Source organism: Melospiza melodia, chromosome 1 (assembly GCF_035770615.1).
Source record: "Melospiza melodia melodia isolate bMelMel2 chromosome 1, bMelMel2.pri, whole genome shotgun sequence".
NCBI classification, from domain to species: domain Eukaryota; kingdom Metazoa; phylum Chordata; class Aves; order Passeriformes; family Passerellidae; genus Melospiza; species Melospiza melodia.
The window spans coordinates 101,947,351-101,965,079 of record NC_086194.1 but is presented as its reverse complement, the minus strand read 5'-3'; the positions used below and the strand labels follow the sequence as shown (position 1 = coordinate 101,965,079).

At 40.5% G+C, this 17,729-nt stretch overlaps 1 protein-coding gene across 2 annotated transcripts in view; it reads left to right on the top strand.

Moving 5' to 3' along the window:
- Positions 1–3,195: 3,195 nt before the first annotated feature.
- Positions 3,196–17,729, top strand: part of MARCHF6 (membrane associated ring-CH-type finger 6) — a 44,214-nt gene continuing 29,680 nt past the window's right edge. The window contains exons 1-5 of one of the 2 annotated variants that reach the window (XM_063162820.1): positions 3,196–3,260; positions 7,873–7,969; positions 8,766–8,839; positions 15,406–15,549; positions 16,409–16,481. In XM_063162820.1, coding sequence (XP_063018890.1) covers positions 3,242–3,260; positions 7,873–7,969; positions 8,766–8,839; positions 15,406–15,549; positions 16,409–16,481 — 407 coding nt within the window. In that variant the 5' untranslated portion in view covers positions 3,196–3,241. Of the gene's footprint in view, positions 3,261–7,869; positions 7,970–8,765; positions 8,840–15,405; positions 15,550–16,408; positions 16,482–17,729 lie in introns of both variants that reach the window. The other variant, XM_063162814.1, reaches the window with a different exon arrangement.

Here is a 17,729-nt window from a genome sequence, read left to right as displayed (position 1 = left end):
TATAATGGTCTGCCTCCAACTCACGTTTACTGGTAAGTAAGCTAACTATATAGCCCATATTGAAACACTAGGTGTGAACAAAATTTTGGGATAAATTCTCTCTAAATGCTGAGAAGATGGTACAAATGAAATATTTGGTAAGTAATTTAAATGGCTGAACAGACAGATACACACAGGCATGAAATTATTCACTGGCAACAGACAGCAACTCCTTTCAAAAGCTTTAATTAAATTTCAAGAAGCCTACCATGAGAGACTGAAATTGAAGAATTATATACATTAATCTTGCCATGGTCTTTGAATGCAAATTATAATTTAGAGACTTTTATTGACATTTAATTTACATTTATCACAGCAGAGTAACCATGTTGTAATGAAGAATGGTTAAATGTTTGGAAAATAAAGAGTGGGAATTAGGAATATACTTGGAAATTGAAAGTCTCCGTTTCTTGGCTTTTTCTCCTGTTTTTTTTCCATTGATTTTTCCTTGCATTGGCAAAATTAGTATTGCAGCATTTCCCACATTCTCAGTACTACGCTGGCAGATTTTTAATAGGCCAAGATAATTTGCTGACACTGAGCAAAGCGAAACTCAAAAATGAGCTTATTTTAAAACAAACAGATTTTTTTTTGGAGTTATAAGCGGGAATTTTTCCACCTTGCCTTTCAGAGCAGAGGGACACAGAAGAGCTGAGTATGGTTGTCTAGCCCAAGTGTATTTATTGCAGGACTTTACTGTACTTTTTCAGCTATTGGAGAGCTGTATGAAGCCTTCACTTTTTCCTTAATTTTTTTGGTTACACAGGCCAGTATCATACACTCCACCAGCTTGAAAAATGTAATTTTGAAGGAACGAACATGGTTGCAGTTTAGGAAAATAGAGTTTTAAAATCACAAATTGGGCACGTGCCACCTCTGGCCTCTAAGGTCAGACTTGAATTTCCAACCACTCTGCAGCTGACACAGAGCCTGAAGGCTGAATGCAAAGGATTTAATGACTGCCTGGACACAAAGATCATATGCGAAAGAGAGCTGAGGGTGGCTACGACTCATTGATCAACTATAGGTGTTGAAGCAGCTGCCACAATGGAACGCTAAAACAAGGCACGCATACATTTCATCAGGATGGAATTCATCCCTACCCTGAGTAAAATTAAATTGTTTTCTTCCTTAACAGTGTTCCTGCCAACTCAGCAGAGCCCGAGCGACAGCTCTGAGCGCACGCGGCAGAGTACAAAGTTTTAATGCGTGCTGCCCTGGCTATGTAGGGCAGCAAGACATGGAAACATAAATGATTAAGCTAAGAGAGAATTTTGTGCTTTGCTGTGCGGTTTATAGCTCGGTTGAAAAGGCCCAGCTCCGGAAGGGATGGTGAGATTTCGCAAACAGCACAGGTAACGCTGAGGAGGAGCTCAGCTGTTTCCAGGGCTTACACATCCCTGATCCCTGGAACATTGATCCTCTCAAAATCTGGCCGACTTCACCTAGGGATGCAGCGTTTCTCTCCGGTTTGGAGTAGAACTTAAAACCAGTTTTGGCTACATTTTGTCCGACTCCCATGCTCTTCCCCTGCCCTTCCCACTGCCCTGGACATGGACCCGCCCGAGCCGCGCTGGCAGGGCTGCAGGGACAAGTGCTGAGTCCTGAACTTGGGTCACAGCAACGCCAGGCAGAGCTACAGGCTGGGGGAAGAGTGTCTGGAAAGCTGCCCATGGGAACAGGGCCTAGGGGTGTTGGTCAGCAGCTGGCTGAACATGAGCCAGGGTGCGTCCTGGTGGCCAGTGGCATCCTGGCTTGGATCAGGAACAGCGGGACCAGGGCAGTGATTGTGCCCCTGTACTCAGCATTGATGGGGCCACAACTCGAGTGCCATTTCCAGCTCTGGGCCTCTCAGTTCAGGACACTGAAGTGCTAGAAATTGTCCAGAGAGAAACAGCGAGGCCGGCGACTGCTGTGGAACACCAGTCCCCTGAGGAATGGCTGAAGCAGCCGGGGTTGTTTAGCCTGGAATAGAGGCTCAGGGGAGGACATTATCACTGTGCAACTGTGAAAAGTGCATATTATATGGCTCTACGCAGATATTTAATATATGTATTTTGATGTACTGATTACTAGTGCTGTGTCAACATTTTAATAATATGATACATGTAGTCTTGTAGTTAAAAGGTAACTTTTGTGGTTAAAATAAGAATTATGTAAGTGAGATATCTTTTTAAGAAAAGTATGAAGCACTCGCACCAGATAGCAGCCACAAGACACCTAAATCTTTCAGAGAAAAAGAATTTATTGTTCTCTTATCAGAAGAAACTGAATTCTTCCTGCCTAGCTAAAGATCGACGGTGCCTTAAGATTAAGAAGAAGTTTACGATGACCAAACCCAATCCTTTGTTTGAATAGAATTTATGCATCATGTAAGAGGTGTATGAATTTTCAACAAGCTATTGCTCTTAGAAGTTAATCCTTTGTTAAGAGGTGTCTTTTTTTGGGCTCGTGCTGCCCAGAAAAACGTACCTGGACATCCGTAACTCTTTGTCTCTATTGTCTCATATTGTCCTAATTCAAATTGTCCAAATTATTATTACTCTAATTGTATTACTATTTTTATAACCATTTTATTGCTATTAAACTTTTAAAATTTTTAAAAAAAACCCACAAGTGATTGTGGTTGTTTTCCACACAACCACATGAAATGAGGTTGTAGCTGTGTCGGAGTCAACATCTTCTTCCCAGACAAGTAGTGATAGGAGAGAGGCCATAGTCGCAAGATGCAGCAGGGAAAGCTCAGATTGGACATAATGAGGAATTTCTCCACAAAAAGAGTGATTGGGCATTGGAATGGGCTGCCCAGGGAGGTGCTGGAGTCACCGTTCCTGGAGGTGTTTCAGGAAAAGCTGTATGTGGCCTTTAGTTGACATGGAGGTGCTGGTTCACAGGTTGGACCCGATGTTCTCGGAGGTCTTTTCCAACCCAACTGACTCAGTGTTTCTGTAGATGAGAGCGGGGCAGGCCCGCAGCAGCTCCCGCCCATCCCGGCCCATCCCGGGCCGCCAGCCCCATCCCGGGCCTCCCAGCCGGTGTTCCCGGCAGGCGGCGCTGTGGGCGGGCGGGCGGCGCTCCGTCCCCGCGCCGCCGCGCTCTGTGGCCGCGGGCTCGGCGGCGCGGCCGGTCCGTCCGCTCTGCGCGCGGCCCCGCCCCCCCGGTCACACCACCCGCCCGGCCGGCGCTGCGTCAGCCCGGCAAGATGGAGACCGCTGAGGAAGGTACGGCTCGCCCCGCCACCGCCGCCAGTCCCGGCCGGGGGCTCTGCCGGGGCAGCCTCGCAGGGTGGAGGGGCGCGGGGGAGGAGGCGGAGAATGTCACTGGGCCCGCTGTGCGGTCTGAGGGCTGTTCACGCCCAGAGGGGCTTCTCGCACCGGGGCTGCAGGTGCCCGGGCCCTGCGCCCCCCCACGCCGTGCCGGGCCCGCCGTGCCGCGGGAGCCGGGCCGGGCCGGACCGAACCGAATCGGGCCGGACCGAGGGGGCAGTGTGTGAGGCGGAGCGCACGGGTGCCCCTTACATAACCACGGGGAAAGGGGGGCGGTGCTGGCAACACCCGGAGCGGGGCTGGGACGGGCCCTGCCGGGGCACCGGGGCCTGCCGGAACCTCCCGCTGGCTGAGGAAGTGGGGCCCGGGGAGAAGTGAGAGCCTGGGGCGGGGAGCAGCGCAGCAGCGGGGTGCGCACGCCGGGGCAGCGGAAGAAGGGCACTGCCCGCGGCTCCCTCCTGGCCAGCGGACTCTGTCGGACCCGGCCGGCCCTGGAGCCCAGGGAGCCTCACAGTTCCGCGTTTGGCTGAGGAGTAATAGCTGCTCCTTTCGCAAAGCTGGCTTTGTTACGTGCGCTGGGCAATCTGCTTGAAAAATTGAAATATGCAGGAGCTGACATGTTTTTCTGTCTAATACGTAGTCACTTATCTAACTTTAAAAAGGCTAATAAGTAGTCACTTATCTAACTTTAAAAAAAAAAGAATTGTCAAACATATAGTCATGAGGTGGGTTTTGTGTGTGGTATCCATTTCTAAGGGTATTGCTTCATTTGAGATCAAGCATGGATATGTTTAGTCAGCACTTTCGTTATGCTTAGATAATCACAAAACCACAGCACTTTTAAGGTTGTCAGGGACCTCTGGAGTTCATGTACTCAAAGCCCCCTGCCAAGGCAGGTCACCTAGAGCAGGTGACACAGGAATGTGTCCAGGTGGGTTTTGAATGTCTCCAGAGAGGGAGAGGGACTGTGTCGTTCAAGCAGATGCTGGGGAACTTCGACAGATCAGCACTTCATATTGTAGGGTAAACCAAACTAAATAAAGCATGTTTGTTGTGCTGTGTTTCCTGCAGTATCTGAGCTTTGTTTATCATCTCAACAATGAGTGCAAATACATATTGCAGTACCAAGGCAGTTCCAAGGAAAACATTTTGTGTTTTAGCTTTTGTTACTTTGGCATCATTTTGAATGTAGTTTTTTATCAGGTGCTTGAGAGGATAAAAAAAAAAAAGGAAAAATATGAACCACTGGATGAAGTAAGACAGCACCTTTGTAGTAGTGTTCTTTGGGTTGTGCTGTAGGCATCCTTAATACCCATGATCACTGATGGTTTATCAAAATATTAGTGTTTCTTAAATCTAACATTTAAAATTGCTTGCTGCAGATTTGTAGACCAAGTCACTTACACCAATGAAGTCCACAACAAAGTGAAACTTTGATTGCTTTTCCTCTGGTAGCCCAGAAAAACTGGTTTTTTTGCAAGCTGTGAAGTGGATACTCAGAAATGACCTCCTGATTTTCCTCCACTCCAGCAGCTGGTAAATCCATCTCGGTGGATTCAATTCAAACAGCGTAGTTGATAATTTGTTACAGGCTGTTACCAGTGGTAGACTTTGATCATACCTGACTTAAGTAGGTGAACAGACCAGCAAGACAAAGAGGAGGTTTTTAGTTACATCTTAAGGCATTGTCGTCTTTAAACCTTTGTGTTAAATTCCACGCTTGACATTTTGACTTTTCTGGTTTTATATACAAGCACACCCCAAGGCACATGTATATGCAGCCTTAGATATTCTGTTGTGGCCTTATCAGTGTTGACCTCAAAAGCTCCCAGTGGCAGCGTGAAAGTAACCGGTCTGGTCTATATCCTCACTTTCCATAAATACCACCAGAATGTTACAACTTCTACAGTTTCAAGCCTCAGATCCTACTATTAGAACTTCACGGGGCTTGCCAGAACGCTGAAGAGACTTCCCAAGGTTAGAAAGCTCTGAGCAGCAGCAGCAGCAGCAAACACTGTGTTAGTGCCTTGAGGAAGAGGAAATATGATATTATTGTGTGTGCTTGAGCTTCTGCTGCAGAGTGTCAGGTGGACTTTGTGAGCTGGTGCTTGTCTGGTAGCGGCGTTCCGGCCCTGTGGTTCTGATGCGTGACTGAAGCGTATTGAGGAGCTGGGAACGGAGCTGTGTGGTGAGAGCTGAGGTAAGAGAGGCACTCTGGGGTCAGCTCAGACCTGAGTGGGAGCTGCTTCCCCTCGGAGCGAATGTGAAAGTTGCCTCTCTGCAGCACCTGAAAGCACCAGATACCCAGCTTTGCTGGAGAGGTAGTTCTGGTTCTTTCTAGATAAATCACTTTGTTGCTAAATAACGTAATCTTCACTTTTTGGTATTCCAGTGTTGGATTCAGTTGGAGAGATAATAGGCAGTGAATCATTCTCGGGGGAACAGGAAAGAATTTATTATTCAAGGTCATTTTTTCCAAAACATGTGCCTGAAGAACAGGATGCAAAGTGTGGGTGCACATAGAGAAATAGTGACTCTTGCACAGTGCAATTCTCTGACTATGGCTGTAGGTCATAAGGTGCATAGCTTAACACATTGACCCTCAGCAGAGTTTATTGATTTGAAGCTATCAGTTGCTTAACAGTCCAAACAATTACACTCATAATATGTTTATTTGGATTTATAAAACAAGTGGAAATATCTAGAAATTATCATAGCTTTGAAAAAATAAAATTTAGGTTTATTTTAGTAAGCTAACAGGCAGTCTTTTCTCAAGTAAAGAGCTCTTTTGCTCACAGTAATGCAAATTGCTTTTCCCAGAACTTTTGACAATAAGTGAAGAGTTTGCTGTGAGAGTCAACAGGCCATTAAATGGACAGATTCAGAGAGCTGTGGGCATCCTTCAGGGAACAGTGTGCTTTTAGCTTGCTTTCATTGGAGCCAGAGTGGCCTTAGAGCAGTGGTTTCGTGTGCTGTCTCGTGCTTGTCTGGCCCCTTGTGAGGCTGAGCCAGCCTGCAAAGCTGCCCAGTGCTGCAGTGAAACAGCTCCCGTGGAAGGAATGCCACAGCCAGGGGGTAGGGCAGGGCCCGCCTGTCGGCTGGAGAGACTGTCCTGTGCAGCCATCTGGAAGTGCTCTCTGGGATGAAAGAATCGTTTGTTGAGAGAAGCAGCAGTTCTGATCATTCCTGTCAGCAGAGGAACCGGGCACTCCTGGTGTTGGCAGCAATACTGCCAATCATTGCTGCTACATGTCGCAGTGATGGAAGTGCTCTTTATTCTCTTTGCGGCATCACTGATGTGGTATTGAATTCCTGCTTCTGTTAATGCTGGGCTTTCATGCTGCATAATGAATTCACTCAACATTTTCATAAATAGAAAATTGTTTGAATTTAATAATTTGAATTCTTATGCTTTATGTGTAGAAACTGTCCTAAAAGTCTATAAACTGTGGGTATGGTCATAATGTGACTTCTATATAGAAAAAAAAAATCAGTCTTTGGTGCCTTTTTGAAGTTTTTGTAGAAAAGCATAAACTTTTGAAGATTTTGGCCAAGAACAAAGATAGGTGATTTAGATTTGGAATTGCATATTTGCAGTATTCTCACATCAGCCGGTTTTTTCTGACAAAGATCTCTGATATTCATGTGTTCCATTCTTGCACATTTGCTGGGTAGTGGCTGATAGAGAAATAATTGACAAAAGATAAAATCTCAAACTCACATATTCTATTAAAACGGGTATTTTATGTTCACTTTCTTAATAGAAGTAAAAGGAAGAGTCAAGGAAAGATGTATCTGTCAATAAACAGATAAAACTTGATTTTTATTTCTATTTAATTGTGTGTTTAGAGCTCTGGCTAACTGAATAGTTTAGATGGAAAAGTTTATGCTCGCTTCTTTATCCATAAAACTTCTTGCAACCTTTAATTGCAAGAAAATGTCAAAAGCAGGGAATAAAGAAGGTGTGGGATGTATGGAAATATTACTGAAATTACAAAATAAGAAATAGAAAGTGACTTTTCTTACTAGACAGTAGCCTGTCTCCAAGTTGGGTAGCAAATTGTAAAATACCTGTGTCTGTTATATTGGATTTTTTTCCTTTCATCAAGAGCACCAAAGAAATATGTGTGTTAGGTTCAAGCAAAGTATTTAAGTAATTGTTGGACATTTTTAAACATCCAAACTGAGATGGAATTTTTCTGTTTCAAAGTATCCACATTCAGGAAAATTATCCTTAACAGTTTTTATGTTGTTTTAGTGATAACTCTTCAGGTAGAAAACACATCCTCCTGTAGTTTTACTGTGTGTATTTCCTAGAAATCCTAAAATTCTTTAAGACATGTTTTGAGTTTGTGTAACATGATCAGGCAGATAATGTTCGTGTTGCTCTTGCTGGTGATCTCCCAGTCTCTGTCTTCATCAGATGAAATCTCTTTCATCCTATTTCAATTTATCCTGGCTTCATTTTGCTACATGGTAAAGTTTCTAGCATGTAATTGTGTAATTTGTCTTGAAGATGTAAGTTCTTTAAGCAGAAGTGTAATAAGCTTTTTGTCCTTGTCAGCAGATATATGCAGAGTCTGTCGGTCGGAAGGAACTCCCGAGAAACCCCTCTATCACCCGTGTGTGTGTACTGGCAGTATTAAATTCATTCATCAGGAATGGTGAGTTCTGTGTCTCTGTGTTCCTTAAATTTTTTTTTTCCTCATGAAAGCATATTAATATGTTTCTAAAAATACCTCAAGTCTTGAGGTTAACTAGTGAAAAAAACAGTTTTCAGTGGAAACATGTTTGGGGTTTTGATGTTGTTTACCTGATAATTTGTTACAATTCAGGAAAAATTTAGTAATTATATATGGAAAGAAAGCACTGATAATTATTTGTATTTGCGACTGCAGTTCTGATTGTATGTCAGCTTAATGAACACTAAGCAGAAAATCAGCATGTTGGGGCTTTTTTACGCACTTATAGTTGTGAACAGAAAAAAAAAAAAAACCCTAATGCTTTTTAGTCATTTTGAGGTGTGTTTGATCAGGAAGTGCTAAAGTAAAAACTGTCTTTCTGGTCTATATGGTCATTTCTGATATTTAGTAGTCCTTCTTTCACAAATACAGCAGTTGTAAATCTTAGCTGTGCATCCATATGTCTATCTTGAAGGATTTATAAGAGCCATGTCACTGGTGGGTGTCGGCGCCGGGTGTCTGCTTTGATCAATAACGTACTCAAAGAATGAGTGTTCTTTAGCAACACTGGGACACATTGTCAGTTTACCTTCTTCTACTGTTTGAAACTTACTTCATGGCCTAAATGGACTCCATAAACATGCTAATTTAAGTCCTGCTTCACAGTACAAATATCCTGATTTAAGTGTGAAAGCAGGGAATTGGTGTGTTTTCCTTAATGGAGGGATAGGGCTGAGAGATGTATAGTGTGTGTTAATGTGATCACTTTTTATTGCAGCTTAGTTCAGTGGCTTAAGCACAGCAGAAAAGAATACTGTGAATTATGTAAGCACAGATTTGCTTTCACACCAAGTAAGTATGTTTTACTTGCTCCTATTTTTTTTCAGAATTTTTCTCATATAATATCTATGAAGTGATTACTTTTTCATTCAGTGTGGTCGATCCAAACTTGTGGCGTAACTTCTGTATTCTTGTTTTAAATGCAATTTCTATGCATGTTATTGCAGACTGTGAATTGCTTAAATGATGGATAATTTGGTTCTTTCATAATCTTAAGTGAGACATAGAAGTATTATTCTGCACCTTTTTCTGCCAGCCTCAGTCCCATTCTTTTGTTGCCAACAGTACAGAGTGTTGCATATTTTCAGCTTCATTGATAAATTTGAGTTTTTGGAAGTCTGAATGGTAAAGTGAAACAATTCAAATTTGAAAGGCAGTTTTCAGTTACCTTTAAAGGATCTACTGCAACACTAATACTTGGATTCTGTCAGTTTCAGTTGAAGTGGTCTTGACAGCTAATAGAAATTATGATTATTCCACTTACATTTCAGTCAAGATATGCTAACTACCCAGTGTTAAATTGACTTTTATCTTAGATACAACTAAATAGAATGATGAAGAATATTCATATAGTTCCCAGAGGATTCTTAATTACATTTTGGATGACTGTAGTAGGAATAGGTGAAGTGGCAGGCTAGTGTTGTCAGTTTATTGCCTGTTGAGCAGGTAAAGTGGGTTTTATGCTACATTTTTCCCTTTAAATTTACTGATTTATTCCTGCTCCCCTCTCACCTTTTTTGTGGGTGTTTGGGTTTTTTCCCTCCTAGTTTTGTACTTTGGTAGAGAAAACTTAGGTCAAGGTGGTTTAGTTCATGTATTTTCTGTTCCAAAAATCCCTCAATGGACCTTCTTTCTATATGTTGAGCCTTGGTATAATGTATTCCTGCCAAGAATTAATTAAACACATTAGACTGTCAGAGAAATGTGTGATATTAACTCTGTCTTGGGAGGGCAATATTGTATTTTACATTGAACACAGCAGTGCTTTCCAGTTACTATTCTTAAATACTACAGTGACCTGTATGAGGATTGTTAGAGATCATCTGCTTGCAGGTTTTATTTGTTACATATTTTTGTAGAGGTATTGTATTACTTCTGTATGGAACTTGCACAAACTAAAAGCGATATGCAGTTCTGAATCTCCCTACAAGCTAATTAGCCACTTCCAAAATTGCATACTGTGACCAGGTCCTCTACAGGATTTAATGTGCAAGACCAGAAAATGGCATTTCAGTGATATATTAGTTGTTAAGAAAGAAGACTTCCTAGTTTTGTATGAAAAAAAGAAAGCAAATCAAAAAAGTTAATAGTGTTTTCCTTGGGATCTAGAAAAAGAGGATAAGCCATTCCAAACTAAATACATTTTATATGCATGTTATTCTTGATAAGAGGAAGCTTAGTTGCTGCCCTTATCAACAGAGGTGTTCCTGCAGAAGTTAATTCTTTACTGACACTGCTGTTGCCAGCACAGCTTGTAATGTACTTGCAGGTTATGGACAGGGGAGAAAACTTAGTTGAGTTAATGTGGCTCAAAAAAATTACCATTTTTCATAGGACCTTTGAAATTGGTAATAAGCAATCTCATTCTTCCTTATGCAATAGAGTGTGTCCTCCACATTCAGCCTCTAGTAAAGGTCTGCTTATCCTCTGCCACACACTTGTCACTCCCTTGAGTGAGCAGGCTCAGCTGATAAGGTTTCCTTCTCAGCTTTCCACATTGCAGTGTGCTTTTTTCTACCGGGCTTCACACAGTGGTAGCAGGTCAGGTACCCTGCACAGATTCCTCCTGCCCTTCCTACCCATGGGATCTTCTTTCACTGTTTCCCTCACACCCAACACTCATGCAGTTACAGTTTCCTTAATTTCTCATATCCCTCTTTCTTTGGAAGATAATGTGGCTGTCGAGTCTGGAAACTGGATCTGCTTGTGGGAGCAGGGAAGGAGTCACAGGTGCTGGAGAGAGAATAAGGCAGAAAAAAAAGGTGACTTAAGTGTGTGCCAGTCATCCCAAGCAAAGATGGGTCTGGTCTGTAACCATGCCCGGTGTAACACATTTTCAGATAAGTTGATTTCACCACAGGATGTGGTCAAATAAACACATGCATGTAATGAGTATCTGTGCTCCAGCAGACAAGCACTAGTGGTGTAATAGAGTATTAGTGCAGTAATACCAGCAGCTCCTCTCTTGTTTAGCTTGGTTTGCTTGCTGAGGCTGTTGCTGTCCTTCTGTCAAAAATGCTCCCTTACTAGTGGAACTTGTCATCCATGGAGTATTCATAAACTATTTCTAGTGCATTATTCTCTAAGTTCTGTAACATTTTGGGATTTTTTTAAGCACCTGAACTACTAGTTTAGTTATTGCTTGGAAAGAAGGAAAAAGGAGAAGATTCAACTTGTATTTTGGCTGGAGTACAAAGGAACAAATTTTTCTTTTGAATGATAGCATCATTCTCTAAATGTGTTTAGTCATGTTGGTAAATTACTTGATTTCAAATGCATTCTTTAAAGCTAAATTTTTATGTTTTAAAATTAATTACTTTTCTGCAGTTCTACAAGTTAAGAAGTAATACAACTATGAAAAAAGCAGCTTTTGATATTTTTTGATTATCAAGGTACTTGTTAATTTTTAATTTGTGAGTTTTCTTCCTGAGTTTTTAAAGACACATGCACTTTCTTTTGTCATGTGCAAGGATGTGCTTCTGTTAGTGCTACACTAAACGTAAGCATCGACACATGAAAGATGGTGAGGCCATATTTCCTAAGAAAATACAGTTGTCAGAACTTCTCCACTCTGTAGGAGGTAATTTTAACATAAATACTGTCAAAACCACAAATGCAGAAGCAGACTAGGCTGATCTTTGTCTGAGGATTGGGAGGGGTTCACTTCTGCCCTTCCTGTGCAGCTTCATTGCCAGTATGCAGTTCATTCAATGTCTCAAGCTTAGTTAAAACAAAGACTGTAAAACTAAAGGAACCCATATGAGTAGGGTGTTCCTTATCATGTAATTTGGATATTACATTATTGAAGGATATAATAAACTGATATCTCTACCTGTTTTGATAAACTTTTAACACAGTAGTCCATAGCTTCAGCATTTCTAGAAAGGCTAATTTCAAGAAATAAACTTCTGGAACAAACTACTACATGCTGGCACAGAATTCAGTGTGCCTTCTGCCAGTTCCAGTGTGCAGAATATGCACACAGCTGAGAGTTGTATGAATGTTACTTCATATATTAGAGCTGTGCTTGTCTGAGAAGGAGTGAAGTTTTTCTCCTTTTACCTTAGTGGTCTGAAGCAAAGTCTGCATGTGTTTGAAGGGTGTAAAACACAGAAACATAGAGTGGTTTGGGTTGGAAGGGTCTTATGAAGATCATCTAGTCCAACCTAAAGAATAACTCACAAGCCCTGTTTTACCAAATCAGTGTTTCCACCCAGGAGCTATCAAGTATATGGTTTTTACTTATGAGTTACACAGTCTTATTTCACGATCAGTGCACGAGCATGACTGAGGTGGCATATAAATGGCTTGCAAATGTAGTAGTAAATAAAGAACCTGTGGGTGAGAGGGTTGCAGGTGTGATGATTCTGTGAAGTAAGCTAAATAGCAGCTTCTAAAGCTAGCCTTGTGGTTTTCCTACCTTATTTATGTCAGTGTAAGAGCATATTTTTTGTCATACCATCTGTTTTGGAGAAGTAAAATTAATAATTGTGTTCCTGGAAAAGTTAGGCTTACAGGAGAGGAGGGTAGAAGAAAACCCCACCTCCTGAAAACAACCAGCCAAACAAAAAAACCCCACCTAAATTTAGGATTCACAACTAAATTAGCAGTTACACTGCATAGCTGTGACCTAAATATCCAAAAAGCTTTCTAGTAGTTTTTCTATAACCTGTACAGCTCAAAGAATTTGAGCTAAACCTATGAAAAACTCACCCAAAGTCTGTTTGAATTTCATACTGTAATAGAAAAAAAAGACAAGCTATTGTTTCAATTGGTCTCTAGTAGAAAGATCTTTACTTGGAGGAACTGTGGTAAATAAAGTAGGGATTTGCTTTCTCAAACTGAGTTAGGAAAGGTTACTGGGGTGGAAAGTAAGGGATGGAGGTGCAGTGAGGAGGATGGATGCTGTGGTGGCAGGGGTCAAAGTGGTGGTGGGGAGGGGGTGCAGGGAGCTGCAGTGTGGACAGAAAATGGCACTGGGTGACAGACACAGGTGGGGAGAGAAGTTATAAAAATCACTGGCAGCAAGCTGCAGTGGTGCAGGATGATTGCACACCAGGGGTTCCTGTCATGCTGGGAATTCCTGCATTTCATGCACCTCAGTGTTGCAGGACAGCAGGATTTTACCTTGTCATCATGATATAAAGCTTATAGTGGAAAAAGCTGTACATATTTTAAGGTGTGCACAGGACAGTGCACAGAAAAACCAGCTTTCTTCCCACCCTCAGCTTCTCAAATCATCAAAAATCACCAAATGGTTAAAATTTGGGGGATATAGCTTGTGTTCTCTGAGTAGTAGCTACGTTGTGCTTTTATTTGAAAAAGCTCTGTTGTAACTCTGAAGCCTTTAGAAAAATGAGCGCACAAAAATGCCAACTTCTGTAAGCACTTTCTGCTTTAAGTTAGGATGGACATTCTTTCTTATAGTTCTTTGTGTGTGTTTGGTAATTCCTGGAAGATGCATTTTTAAATTTCAAATCTTTCCAACTTAACAACTTGTCCCTAACAAATTAATCATTAATACAAAGTTAATGTTTTCTGTGTAGTCCTTGTTGCAAAGTGTAGATCAAAATGCATTTTTTGAAAATGAGAAGGTTCTCTAAGTATCTGCTGAATTGTCTGTGAGTGGTGCCATAAATATTTAACAGATGCACTCTAAATAGATATTCTTTTGCACCCTTGACAAAGCTTTTTTGTCTCTCCTGTGGCAGAAATTTTCCAGAATGTTTGTTCAGTGTGAGCTGAGATCATTAGTTAGACTTCGGCTGGCATTTTCTATAGTTCCAAATTGTGTACTAAATCTGTTTCTGTAACAAGAAAATTTTAAGACAATGTCAAAATATGTTTGTGTCCTGCTTTCAGTTCACTACTCTGTGCTCTCACAGCTACAGTTCCCTAGTGTTATACTTTCAGTCCTGTGTTTCATGAATTCCAGTTCCCTGCCAGATACCTGGCGAATAACAAGCTTTGAAATTTCAAACCAGTTACTACTGGGGTCCTGTGCTGTTGTTACTTTGTGTCAGTTGTAATCCACACATTGCTGAAATGCACCAGTCTCTCCCCATTCCTTGACTGCTTCTGGATGTTGATACTCTTTGTCTGTGTTCTTGACTTCTCTTTACAATACAGAAACTGAAGGAAATAGCTCTGGAGAGAAAAGAGTTTTTCTCCTGTAGAGGCTTCTTCTCTGAGCCTAGTAAAAGGATGATTGGGAATGTAGGTGAAGGAGCTGCAGGTAGATAGCATAAAGCAGTATTTATTAGACACTTAAAGGATTGCTCATGAGAGGAATTGAAAACTTCTCTCTATTTATTCTTATAAAAATTGAGTATCCTTGTGCAGTTAGAAGTATGTAAGGTTTTAAAAGATAGTCCATGATGTTAAACTCAGATGTTTCCAACATTACAAACATCCAAGCAGAAATGTCTTTGTGCAACTCCCAAATATAGTTTATCTTCTTTATTCAAATCTGTTATTGATGCTGTGCATTACCACTTCTTAGTATCATGTAAGTGTGTAGAAGCTAAGTACAGGTAATGAAATTTTTACATGTTTTCTAATTGTTTGCAAAAGAACACTTCACCACTGTTTTTCTTGGCTTTTGAGTAGGGATGGACCTATGCAACATATAGGTGTTGAGTTTAAAATGTCAAGAAAATCTAGTATATGAGAATATCTGTGCAGGATCAGAGATTTGCATTGTGCTCTGTAGTAGGAGCGTTCCTAGAAGAAATTCTGCCTGATATGAAGCAGATATTTGTTGAAAGTCAGTCATGGTGTGTAAATTTCAATGTCTGTGGATACTTTATCAGTTCTCTCCAATTTTCCTCCCTGCGTGCTGCTTTTATTTTGCTGGGTTTTTTTTTTTTTTTTTTTTGGTCTGTGCTGTTGGATGGCAAGTAGGATCTAAATTATGTAGCACAAACAAATGGATAGTGTGCAAAATTGCTAATTTGTGTTATTCCTCGTGCCCTGTCCATGAACTAGGTTTATAAATAACAGAGGGAATCTTTGAGGTAGTGTTGAGTGAGAGTTACACTGATTTTAGAATCTGCTTTTTCTTGAGCTTATTTTTAGGTAATTGGAGTTTACAGTTAACAAATAAAGCTATTAAAAAAAACTTCTGTTAGGTCAAAATTGGCATGGAGCTTATTAATTTTCCCATTCCACTCAGTACACATTGAAACAAATGTGTTATGTGAATTTTCTTGTTGTTTGGAGTCGTCTCCTGAGAATATACAATATGCTTATTCTTCTAGTAAGCTTTTGTGAGATGCAAACAGTTTGTAGTTGGCAGGACTTTACATAAATGCTTCTCTAAAGGGCAAACTGTTTCATAAGTGCCTTTTTCCACACAGTTTATTCCCCAGATATGCCTTCACGGCTTCCAATCCAAGACATCTTTGCTGGACTGGTTACAAGTATTGGCACAGCAATACGATACTGGTTTCATTATACACTTGTGGCCTTTGCATGGTTGGGAGTAGTACCTCTTACTGCATGTAAGTATTCATTTTCTGTACATAATGCTCTTATACACATGGAAATGTGCTGCTTCCTGCAACAAAATTTTGTGAGACCATTATTGTCTATTAAAAAATAAAAATTCAAGGATGCTGTTTCGTTTATTTTCACTCAGAAATTCTACCTGTTTGATTCTTAAGCCAGTAGTGCAATGCAAAAATGTTAAGACATAGGAGAGAATGCATGAAAGAGCTTTTAAATGTCTTACTCCAATAAAATGCCTCTTCATTATCTTCTTTAAAATCTACATGGAAGGTTTTTATGCCATTTACTAATATTAGGATAGAAGAATTGTCCTATTTTTATTAATCATCTCTAAATGGAAGTGCAGGGGTTATGTGAAAAGTAAAATTCCTTTACAATCGTGGACAAATTGATTTGTGAAACTTTTAAATATCAAAGTCATGTAAGTAGTAAAGGAATTCAGAAAAGAGAGCACACATTTAAATTACTGTAGTATACAGTTTGAAATTTACTTTCCAAATAGATATTTGCAGTGATACTTCTTGTGTCTTTAACCTGCTTCCATATTCTTCCTTAGGCATCCATTAGTGTGACCAGTGCTGGACACAGATCTAGATGAATCTTGGCTCTAATCTAGCATGGCAGTTGTTACACTTTGACTGCGTACTTTTTAAAGATGTGCAGCTGAAGTGCAGCTTTGTTCCACTTGGTTGTATATGATCTTGAGTTCTGTTCATGCACTGAAAGTTGAGATTTTCTTCCACGTCATAAATTTAGTTGGCCACCAGGTGACAAGAGGGTACCTGGGGGTCCTTTCCAAGTGAAGCTATAGCCAAAATTGAATTTATATCAAGCTTCTGTTTATTCCCGCAGGTCGTATCTACAAGTGCTTGTTTACTGGCTCTGTGAGCTCACTACTGACACTGCCATTAGATATTCTGTCCACGTAAGTACTTCAGCAGTTTGATACAAAAACCTGTTTTGGTCAGGTTATCTTGAAAACAGGAACTTTGGACCTTAGTTTCCTTTCATCCAGTTACACTTGCTGTCTTCTACCATCTTAATAAGCAACTGCCCCATTACCCTTTGCACAGCCAGATGTATGGACAACACCATTACAGTAGAAATCATTTCACTTTGGAGTTCCATTATTCAGGATCTTTGGAGCTGGAAAACAGACTTTGCAAAGCAGGCCCTAGTTAATGAAAATTTGTATTTGATGTCAAGAAAACTTATGCTGCAAAATTACACTTAAAAATTTAAAAAATCAAGTTCCTATGGTTTAAATCAGATACATAGTAGAATATTAAGAAATGTGTCCCTAATAATGTCACTTGGTTTTCTTTGTTGCATTTTTATATTTTGAATTTAATTTTATCCATTCTGAGTCTCTTATGTGAGAGGGATTTTTTTTTTATCAGATTTCCATCTAGCTGATACTTGGGTTTTTAATGCTTCAATCACCATCTGCTATTGCACATTGTATTTCCTTGTCCTTTTTACACCAATTTTGCCTGTAGAATCAATAAATACCAAACAACAGAATTCCAAGCTTACCTAAATTCAAGCCTCTTACTTTTTCCTTATCTTGAACATGAGGAACTGAAACTGAGTTTAAGTAGAACCAGCTGCAAATCAAGCAAATTTGGAATGAATGTTCTCTGTGGTTCATCTAAATTATCTCAATTGGGCTCATTGATTTGAGAAATCAGGTCAAGTTGCATTTAACTTATTTTCATTATTGGAGAGACGTGCTTGTTTCAGTCTAATAACAGTATATTTCCTGTTAATTCTGTAGTGTAGATTGTATTTTTATGTTTTGGAGAAGAGTCTGTAACTGAAACCTAGAGCACCTCATGTCTATTACAGTCTAGGGAGAAAATAAGAGACTCAAGTGTTTGTCAGATTTTAATGGTGTGTGGAACTGTTTTGACATTTACTTCTTTGGCAGAGTCAATTACAGTAGCTTCTTGTGTCATCTTTTCATTTTGGACTTCATGTCCCCATGGTATTCATTGTGCTCTGCAGGCACAAGTTTGCAGCTTCAAGGGAGACCCGACTGATGCTTCTTTGGGGATTGCAAAGTACTATGATGCCACCTTTCTTACTTATTTTTAAGAACATATTGTCGTTTTCCAAGGAGGAACCTGAAATTAGGGATGAGAACTGCTTAAGATGATTTAAGTACCTCTTG